This window comes from Aspergillus homomorphus, assembly GCF_003184865.1.
Source record: "Aspergillus homomorphus CBS 101889 unplaced genomic scaffold BO97scaffold_3, whole genome shotgun sequence".
NCBI lineage: Eukaryota > Fungi > Ascomycota > Eurotiomycetes > Eurotiales > Aspergillaceae > Aspergillus > Aspergillus homomorphus.
Window position 1 is genome coordinate 183,124 of NW_020291889.1, and position 10,253 is coordinate 193,376.

General features: G+C 52.2%; 2 protein-coding genes across 2 annotated transcripts; one reads left to right on the forward strand and one right to left on the reverse strand.

Annotated features, from left to right (window-relative positions):
• Positions 1–311: 311 nt before the first annotated feature.
• On the forward strand, positions 312–2,788 carry BO97DRAFT_420584 (WD repeat NOL10/ENP2 family protein; the record flags this gene model as incomplete). Its single annotated transcript, XM_025696667.1, has 6 exons — positions 312–348; positions 408–436; positions 495–575; positions 634–703; positions 765–818; positions 876–2,788. The coding sequence occupies 6 exons, from the start codon at positions 312–314 to the stop codon at positions 2,786–2,788; spliced, it is 2,184 nt and encodes a 727-aa protein (XP_025555428.1).
• A 1,390-nt stretch (positions 2,789–4,178) lies between these two features.
• BO97DRAFT_129411 (putative autophagy protein Atg13) lies at positions 4,179–7,587 on the reverse strand. The gene is made up of 3 exons (XM_025690037.1): positions 7,233–7,587; positions 7,058–7,156; positions 4,179–6,943 (listed from the first exon to the last, which is right to left on the reverse strand). The coding sequence occupies exons 1-3, from the start codon at positions 7,455–7,457 to the stop codon at positions 4,322–4,324; spliced, it is 2,946 nt and encodes a 981-aa protein (XP_025555429.1). The 5' UTR covers positions 7,458–7,587; the 3' UTR covers positions 4,179–4,321.
• Positions 7,588–10,253: the final 2,666 nt, after the last annotated feature.

Genomic DNA, 10,253 nt, shown 5'->3' on the forward strand with positions numbered 1-10,253 from the left:
ATGGATGGATGGATACGATATCAGCATTCCCGAAGAGGCGAAATGGCCGCTGATTTTCCCCAGAAGTTCCGATGGGGCCTGAGGACTCTAACTATCACTCCAACCAACCTCACAACTTAACACACCGGAGGTTGCTTCGGCCCGCCCTAACCAATCACGCGGAACTACGGCTGACTGCCTTTCGCAACATCACGTGCCATCCCTCCAGCTATCGATAATCCCCGGCAACTTTTTTTGCCCGAAAAATTATTCCCTTATCGACACGGACTGGCGCTGGCTGTTTTGCGACTCCCCCTCGCTCTCTTTTCGCCATGAAGCTCTCCAATCAGTCGGAGGTCCCCGTCTACAGTAAGCCTGCCAGTGTATGGTTCTGCGGATGAATGAATGAGAGACTGACAAATGCGCAGCGATCTCCGGTTCCAATACTGCTCGCGAGGTACAAACATCATATCACTCACAACACGACGATTGGTACTGACGGTATTTGACTACAGCTCCCAGAATGGCTTGCGAGAAGAAGAAAGCGCAGTTTGAAGAATGATCCGGAATGGGCAAACCGAGTAGAACTCTTGCAGGTATGAACTCGAATAATGCTTGTGTTTCATTCTTATCGGCTTCTAATCTCTTTACCAGGACTTTGGGTTTGAGGAAGCCAGTCGTTGCATTCGGGTCAGCGAAGATGGAGACTGGGTCATGAGCACAGGTACGCGCTTGCGCAGGAACTGACTGGTCATAGTTAGACCCACTAACCGGTATTTCTGCAGGAACATACAAGCCACAGATGCATGTACACTCTTTGCAAGCTCTGTCTTTGAGTTGTGAGTATCTCGAGGGCGCCCGCGTTCAACTACCCGCTTAACTGACTGCTTCGATAGACGCGCGCCACACGGATGTCGAAAACACCACCTTCCTCCTACTCTCCTCGGACTACTCCAAGTCTCTCCACCTCCAGTCCGACCGTTCCCTCGAATTCCACACCCCCTCGGGAATGCACCACAAGACGAGATTGCCCCGATATGGACGTGACCTGGTATACGATAGACAATCGACCGAAGCGTTGGTGCCTTCGGTCGGTGTCAACAGCGACGGGATGGGAGAAGTGTTCCGATTGAACCTTGAAATGGGCAGATACATGCGGAGTTTCGAAATCGATGTGGGCGGCGATGACTTTACTTCTGCGGGTGGAGGTACGCTACAGGGTGGAATCAATACGGGCGCCGTCAACGTGGGAGCCATCGCCGAGGAGAGCCACAACCTTCTGGCATTCGGCGCGAGCAATGGCAATGTCGAGTTCTTCGACCCTAGGATGAGAAGCAGAATCGGCACTCTGCTATCGCCCACACAACCTCGTCCAGACGAAAGCAGAAATGAAATCACAGCCCTGGAGTTTCACAGATCTGGATTGACGCTTGCTACTGGTTCTTCGAACGGTCTCATTCATCTTTATGATCTACGGATGTCATCTCCCTACTTGAAGAAGGATCAGGGCTATGGGTTCCCAATCCACACGCTCAAGTTTCTGCAGCCGTCAACTGCCAGCCGCGAACAGACCCTGGAACCAAAGATTCTCTCCGCCGATAAGAAGATCATCAAGCTCTGGGATCCGCGGGATGGAAGCGCATGGACGTCGGTTGAGCCTGCAGTCGACATCAACTCGGTCGCCTGGTGCAAAGATAGTGGAATGATATTGACGGCTAATGAAGGCCGCCAGCAGCATGCGTTCCATATTCCCCAGCTTGGGGCAGCACCTAGATGGTGTTCTTTCCTTGACTCGCTTGTTGAAGAGATGGCCGAGGATCCTAACGACCCCAACGCATTCAACCCCAGTCAGGCGGGCTCTGTTTACGACAACTACAAGTTCCTCACGGTTCCTCAACTTCGCACTCTCAATTTGGAACATCTCATCGGTCGAACCAGCCTTCTACGGCCGTACATGCACGGTTATTTTGTGGCGCAGCAGCTGTACGAAGAGGCCAGGCTCATCACCAACCCTTACATGTGGGAAGAAGAGCGTGCCAAGCGTGTTAAGGAGAAGATCGAAAAGGAGCGCGAGAGCCGCATCCGTGGCAAGAAGAAGGCCGCCGTCAAGGTCAACAAGAAGCTTGCCGACAAGCTGCTCAGCATCGAGGAGAAGAACGAGCGCAAGCGGGCGCAGCGCGTCCTCAAGAAGGGTGGCGATGACGACATGGTTGACGCTCCCGCACCTGCCACCGAGGAACCCGGCAAAAACATCATGGGCGATTCTCGTTTCGCCAAACTCTTCGAGGACGAGGACTTCGCCATCGATGAGACATCGCGTGAATTCCAGCTTCTCAACCCCAGCACTGTGCCCGAGGCTCCCAAGCGTACCAAGGAAAGAGGCCTCACAGCTGTCGAGCAGGAGATGGTCGACGACGTCCCCGGCTCCAGCTCCGACGGCTCTGACTCCGAGAGTGAAGGCGAGCGATACACTAAGCCAGCCGCCTCCAACAAGATCTCCACCGCCTCCTACCGACGCAACAAACAGGGCCGCAACCAGCAACAACCCCGCATGGAGATCTCTTCATCCGCGAACGTCAGCTCGACCCGTGACCGTTCCTTCGGCTCGCGCGCCCAGAACATGCGCACCAAGGAGAAACCCTCGCGCCGGGGCGGTGTCGTTGGGGAGCGCGAAGTCACCTTCACGCCTGGCGCTGGCAAGCAAGCCAACTCCCAGAGGAGCTTCAACCGACCGGAGCAATCCACATCGCACAGCTTCCGGGCCAAGGAGCGCCGCAGCGCCTCCGGTAACACCTTCCGCAAGATGTAAAACCATCTGCCCAAATCAGTCGAGCCTTCCAGGCTCAGCCCGATCGGCCGGTTATCCATTGCTGCTACTGCTACTACCGCTGTTGCTAGCGGTAGGTAGTCTGTCGTGCCATGTACCGAGCCAAGCCTTGCCGCAGCAGCAGCCACAGCCCGGCCGCGCCCACAAAGTAGTAGCCTTGTCGTCATCGTTCGGACAAAGCTGCTGACCCCTCTTATCGTTCAGCTGCTTGCCCCTACGCACGAGGAGGGCGAGGCACCTGGCGCACGTCACATGATAACATACGCCATATACTCTTATCACATCATTTCACCTACCTACCTTCCATATACCCGAATGAGGACCTCTACCCCTCCTCCGATCTCATGCCCCGCTCACCTCCATCAAGAGCTTCCCCTCCAGCACCAACACATGTCACAAGGTCCAACCAAGCCCGGGCAAATCCTATCCCTGTTTTTCCTACGCCAGACACGAGGCTAACTACCTTTGCTGACATAGGATCGCCTCATGAGTCACTAGTCACTTCCTAGTCCGATGAGTCAATCCATCACAGAACCCAACCATGTATTGTACAGTATCTAAAAAAGAGAATACTGAAGTAAAGGAGAAGGCGACGGCGCATTCATGTATCTATCCATCGTTGTTTTATCTACCTCTTTCAGCCGAGGCCCCGGAAAAGTTCTAGAATCATACCCCAGCGGTTTAATGCATGATTGGAATTACTTAGTAACCTTGCAAGAAAGTCTCGTTTTCAGTAGGTCCGTATTGGTGCTTTTTACTCGTTCAACCCGGAGAATAGTATCTACAGCCCAAAAAGGCGGAGCATTCAAAGAGATGAGAAGTTTTGAGTTCCAATGCTTATTCTGGTAACTACTCCACCCACTGAGTGCAGTCCATCTCTAAGCTTCCGTAAACTAATGTCGTGACCAATAAACTCATTCCAAGAATGTAAACCATCAAAAAAAATCAAGCATTAATCAAGCCGTTACGCCCGCATGAAAACGAATTGAGGAAGACAAACTGGGAGAACTTCGGAAGTAGACAAAGATAGAACATGGAATCATATCAGAAGGGACAGATCAATGCCCGCAATACGTTATTTGTATGTCGCTTGGTAGAAGATGTGTAAGAGAACAGAAAGGAAAAAATCCAAGGAAAAAACAAAAACGCTATTCCCACGCCGGAATGCAAGAGAAAAACTGTATAACAAACACATGCATTAGAACCCAAGAAACAAGAATATCGGGACATCGAGTCAACCTTATTCGCCGGCCCCAAACGAACATTGCGGAAATTGCTTGGAGATCCAGTCTATAAACTAGCCAGTCCGCCGCCGTGAGGTAAAAATGGTAGGTTATGCGCACCCAAAAGACATAAGACAACAAATATGTGAATAATGTGAGAGAATAGAAGGGCTAGAAGGTAGAAAGGTATGTAAAGATGCTTGGGGAGAAAGAGGCCAAAGACACCAGCGGTGCATGAAGCACCGAGGAATATAAGTCGAAGTTAGAGGGTTCATATGAGAGGAGATGGCTTTCACGGCCAGACATGGAAGCCAGAAAGCCCGCCGCCTCGCCTGCCGCCGCCTCGTCTCGATCCACTGGAGTTTCCAGTGGGATCAGGGCCATGATGGCCCTGTCTGCCTTCTTCGAAGCTCCGCCGAGAGGCCCCGAAATCACTCATGGCAAAAAGCAAGGGTTCATCCTCTTCAATTTGCGATTGTGGAGGATTGCTGCGGCCGGTACTAGGTCGTTGACCCTCGGTAGTTGAGGTACCGCTGTTGCTCCCACTAGCGTTACCATCACGATCGTGGTCGCGTTCAGTGAGATACGAAGGAACAGTCGTGCCACGTGCAAGGCTGCCTGAGCCGGAGCTCAGAGACTGAGGGCCGGAGAGGCCTCGTCCGCGAGAAAGGCTGAAGCGCGGCTGATACACGCGATTACTTGACGTGACTGCTGACGGGCCTGACGCGGCTGCACCTCGCTGCGTACCCAAAGTGCGTATTGCAGTGCTCGGTGCCAAAGACGGATCTCCATTCCCGGACGGGTCTTGCGGTATTCTCTGCGGTTGATTCGAACTGCCCTTCCCGCTTTCGTAGTCATGCTGGCGTTGTATGGCACTAAGGCTATTGTTGGATCTATCCTCAGCCCCAAGACTTATACTGCGGAGATTGAAGGGGAAAATTTCCTCGTCATCCGTTGTGACTGTCCGCCGACGATGAGCAGCAGAACTTGGCCGGCGGTAAGAGGGAGGGAACAGCGACGTAGGCGACGTGGGAATATCAATTGCGTTTACGGCCGACGGGTTAACCAACGTCGTCCCTTCACTAGAGTTTTCATCAAGTGGTGAGCTGCGATCGACATGCGAATCCCGTCGATCGTTGTTGCCAGGGTCATTATAGTCAACAATGCTGTGCGAGCTCAAGCGCGAGGGTATGGCTGGGGTGTGGGGGGTGTGGGGGGAAATAGGCTTTCCTGGTGAAGAAGCCGTCGAGATTGAGGTACCAGCCACCATTGGCGGCACACTGTGCAATTGCCTGCTTGAGGAATTGGACGAGCGTTGAAGTATTAAAGAAGACGTGATAGATTCCGACAGAGCAGCATTGGAATCTCTCATAAGCTGATAGCGGGTCAATGCAGCAGATGCAGCCCGTCCTTGGTCTTCATGAGCAGGTGATTTCGAGTTACTCAGCAGGTCCTTTTTCTGGTCTACGAGCTTCAGAAACTCCATAATGTTCTCATCATCCCCGTGAATTGAGTCTGCACTTGTTCCTGTCGCTCCTGTCGCTTCCGCAATTATGCCAGAACCAGGTTGAGCGGTAGATGAGGTAGCACTAGCTTTCCCGCTGGAGGTTTCGTCGTCGGGTTTAGTGATTGTACCGACAGAAGGCCTTCCACGGCGGTGAGAGAACGCGCTACTGTATCTTGCAATTGTGTTGGGTCGTGGTGATGCAGAGTTTGGAGGAACAACGGTTTGTTCCGAAGGGCCGGGCAACGACTTTCGGGTAGACGTTGCCATAGAGGGTGAAGGCATGGTTTTGGATTCAGACATGGGCATACGGGGGGTCACTGTCGAACGGGGAGAAGCCCCAAGCGGAGTATCGACAAGAGATGGAGAGGCTGACAAGGGAGGGGCTTTGAATGGCTGGAACGAGATTGAAGGCCGCCTAAAAACGCCAGGACTACCTTCATTGGCGAGAACAGCAGCACGGCCCATAGGGCTTGCTTTGTTTGTAGAAAGTGGTTTTCGAGAAGATGAAGCGGGTGGTGATGGAGACGAGGCACCAGACTGCTGTGCAGCACGTAGGGCTGAGATAGGACTTGCACTGGTGGTAGGCCCAACATGATGGAAGGTTGAGAGGCTTCCATATGCTCGACCAAAGTCTGCATTTTCGACAGTCCGTTTCTCGAGGGGGACCGACCCTACCTCCGGATTGGTCGCTTTAATATGCGAATCTCGACTTGGAAGGGAGGGGCGGAAACCTTCATCATCGGCACCCATGAAACGCGAACTAAGAAGGGCTTCGGAATCATCTACACGAAATTCGCAGCTCGTTCGATAAGTGACCTCGACAGAGAATGGACCAGCGGGAGAATCCGTCACACCGAAGCTGTACGTGTCGACGACTTTGCCGCTGCTTTCAAACAGAGGCGTCGTCAGACGATCTGGCTTCGAAGTCATGGCATCGGGATTCTCAGCCAAAATACGGTACTTGATCCGCAAAGCTGGGTGTGTCCGAAGCCTCCCATTGCGTCTTGCGAACTTCCAAACAGGCAGGAACTTAGAGTAGGTGAACAAAGACCTGAACAGGACGATGCTCTTTTTGTAGACCGTAGGCAGAATAGAACCAAGATCCGTCGGTAGTCTATCAGACATATCTCCGAGTTCCACCTTCCACCGCTCCAGAATCACATCGTCAGGCCCTGCAGGGCGAGGTGCGGCAGATTGCCCTTCTGGAGACGAAGACAGAGACTCCAAGACATCAAACCGTTTTCCATGCTCATCCAAGGCAACGAGGCTTTGATTGTTGGTGAGGCCTTTAGTGTCTAGGTATGTCTCGATGATTAGCGGCGGAGGCCGGTTCTCGGTTGCATCACATGTCCTCCAGATTCGTAGTTGTTCTCGGAGCACGTCGGTATCTTCTAATTCAACGTTGAACTGCAAATTGTGTCAGTAATGACCAGCATGTTCACTTCTGGGTTGGGCGATCCGGGGAGTTGGGACAGATGCCCGAGCGGAGGGCGGTCGGGGAGGATCCAGAGCAAAACGTACCCAGCGGTTGACCCGAGGAGTATCGGAGCCTTTGTTGAGGGATGGGGGGAGTTCGACGCGGGCATGAAGTATTATCAGAGCGGCTTTGGTATGGTAGTTCTAGAGCACAAAATGTATCAGCAAAAAGCACTTTAGGGCAGTGAGGCGAAGCCAAGCATGTGAGAGGAAGCCCTACTGATATGATCTGATTGAGTTTTGCTATCGCTTCTTTAGATGGCCGGCGAGTCTGGCTCTGCTCTGGGGACTCAGCGCCCGTCTCAATCCCCAGTCCTCTGCTTGATGTCCTAGGATCGAATGCTGGGGAGGTTGGACGTGGATCTTGCTCCCGATTGTCTTCTGAGCGGCTCGACCTGGTTGCAACGGGCGCAGGGGGCGCCGGCGATCGAGGATGTTGGTGCATGATGTTTTGTGATAGGGTTGCGAATGATATAGAGGGTGTCCAGCTGAATATAGACACAGAATCCAAAGAGACCGTGGAATGAACCGGGCTAATTCAAGGAAATGATGAGGTACCAGTTGCGCTGCGGATAGCCATGCTAACGAACCAAACAACCAAAAAGATGTTGTATAAGACAGCGAACAACAACGAGAGAGTAGGGGGAAGTTTTAGGCGCTGAACAATAGGCACGGGCGAGAAGATGCGAGAGAGAGGGCTGGGTTCATGGTTTGGGTGTGCTCAGGCAACAAGATGTTAAAGAGCATTCGCAGCATGAGGCCTAGACAACCTTGGGAGCTTCTCCGCATTAACGACCGACTTAGGCGGAGAAAGGGAGGGGGAATGTGCACAGCGTCCTCACGTCGAGGGGAAAAGCGTTCAAGATTCCATACTGCTGCAAATGCACACAAGCTCGAGTTTGATGGTGCAGGCTAGGGGCCAAAGAGTTGGGAAGGATGAAACGTCAGAGACAGAAGAAGAAGAAGAGAAGAAGTAGCAGCAGCAGATAGAGAGGAGGACGGAAGAGACGAGGGAAGCGGATGAGCGACAAGAGGGCGAATTAATCTACTACCGTTGAGGTCGTTGTCGTACCGTACGGAAACCGGGGGGTCTGTGACGCACACCCGGTGACTTGATGGTCAAGTGCAAGCGGTCAGTCAGGCTGATGACGGATGCCACCACAGCCTTCTGAAGAGGCTCTGAAAGGGAATCAGCAAGGGAGAGGAGTTTCCTACTCAAGTACTATATAAAAAATTTGTCCTAGCGAGTCTCTTGCACCAGCGTACTGCAACTAAACGCTTCCCTGCCCTGCGCGATAAGCTGGTAAGTTGCAAGGCGGTCAAGCAGTGTGACGGTACGGTACGCGTCAGGTACAGTCTCAGCCATTGATCGATCAACTCCATGGAGCCGTCATGGACGGTAATCGGCACTGATAAGGAATTGGAATCCTCCTCATGACTTCATGGGTCAATAGGACAATCGGTCTCGTAGTTTTCTGACCACCGCCATGATAATGGTTTCCACTTCAGTATCAGGTGGCTGTGCCTCTCCATTGGATACTTTTTACCACTTCGTTTCCTTCGATATCTATCGAAATTACTCATATATGATTAACTAGCTTGTACATGTAGGTAGGCATTTTATCACGGAACAAGGTCAATGGAAAGAGACAGAGCCTAATGCCGAATCGGGCTAGCCGAGTATTGCTTGCGTTTGGGGCGATCAATCAACTTGCATGATAATCACCGCCCATGCCAACATGCTCTCTTTCTATTCTGAGCTGGAGCTGCTTGCGACAATCACTCAGTCGCTGGTGCTCTTACTCATGCATACCTACATGTACGAGTACCTCTCTACCAGAGATCTCCACCTCCGCGTCCACCCCCATTCAAACCCTGGTTGACGGCGAATTTCTTCCAACCAAATGTGCCACCTGCGATATGGAGTGGAATGGAGCTCCGATGTTCCATGTTGGAGCACCCGTCAGCATGGACCACCTCCACCTTCCCCCAAGTTCCTGGGACTGGCTGCCTCATCTGCAACCGCCTGCTGGTTAGGTGGAGAGCAGATGCTAGTTGCCCGGCCCACAAGGCACAGTACCTTAGAGATACCTTAGGGGTGAAGTTTCAGGAGCTTCTTCCCAGCAATTAGAGCCAATCCTAGGCCTTACACTGTACAACACACTACCGGCATGATGCACCGGAACTGCGAGCTTTGCAGCAAAGGCGGCTGGCTAAGGCCTCTTAGACAACCTAGGCCCTTGAATGATGACCCCGGATTGGAGGGAAAGCTAGCTGTTCATGATTGTACTCAGGACTAGTAGATATATATGGATCTCACCTCCGACCAGGAGTCAGTTGCTCTACGTCGACCGAACCAGAAGGTCGATAGCTCGCTCAGTCGACACATCGACACACGACCACCGACAGTTGGACCGGTTTGTTTGGGGCCAGTTGGTGATGCAGCTGTGATATGCACGAAATGTGAAGTTGGCCGACTCCGTGCTTCGTACCTTTGTCCTGTTTTTCTTCTCGCTTGCGGTGCGTAGTCGAACATCCGCGGGCGTTATGGCGGCTTCCACACCACCAACCCACATCCCGGTGCTGAGCTGATCACATCTGCATTGAGCACGTAGCATACCACTGCAGGTGTTTGAAGTATGATAAAGCAGGTATATCCGAGGGAGGTACTCGTGACTTCCTGATTGACATTGACAAGATTGCAAGCCCCTTTGGGACGATTGTTTGACCTTTCATTTGACTATGTAATGTAGAATAATACTAAGTAAGTTAAGTCAACTAGTTACTGTTCGCTGAATCAGCCATGCGTTCTAGTTATGGCATGATTTTCTCCACCTTTTGGCAGAACTGGCATTTATATAAGTATTCTAGGCAGAAGACAAACCCTCTTATCAAGCTAGACAAAGAATTTTGAATTCATCGGAGACCGCATACTGTGTGTGAACTACAAGTCTCAGCTGAGGCTTGACCATCACCAGCCACAGCAGGGCAATTCTTTGTTCTCAGCCTCACTGTCTTTAGTTCTACTAATTAGCAAAGTTAGCAGCAACCTAAACTCTGCAGACTGCAACTCCAGATGCCCCTTCTTCTCATGGACCGGACGGGGGTTGGTTACTATACATTCTCGAAGCGACGAGACGAGGTCATGCAGAACGGGTCACACCCTCGATGACCTCTGCAACGAAGAGCGAGAAGGACCAAAAAGCCCACGATAACCCATCCGGAATATCATATCGGGTTC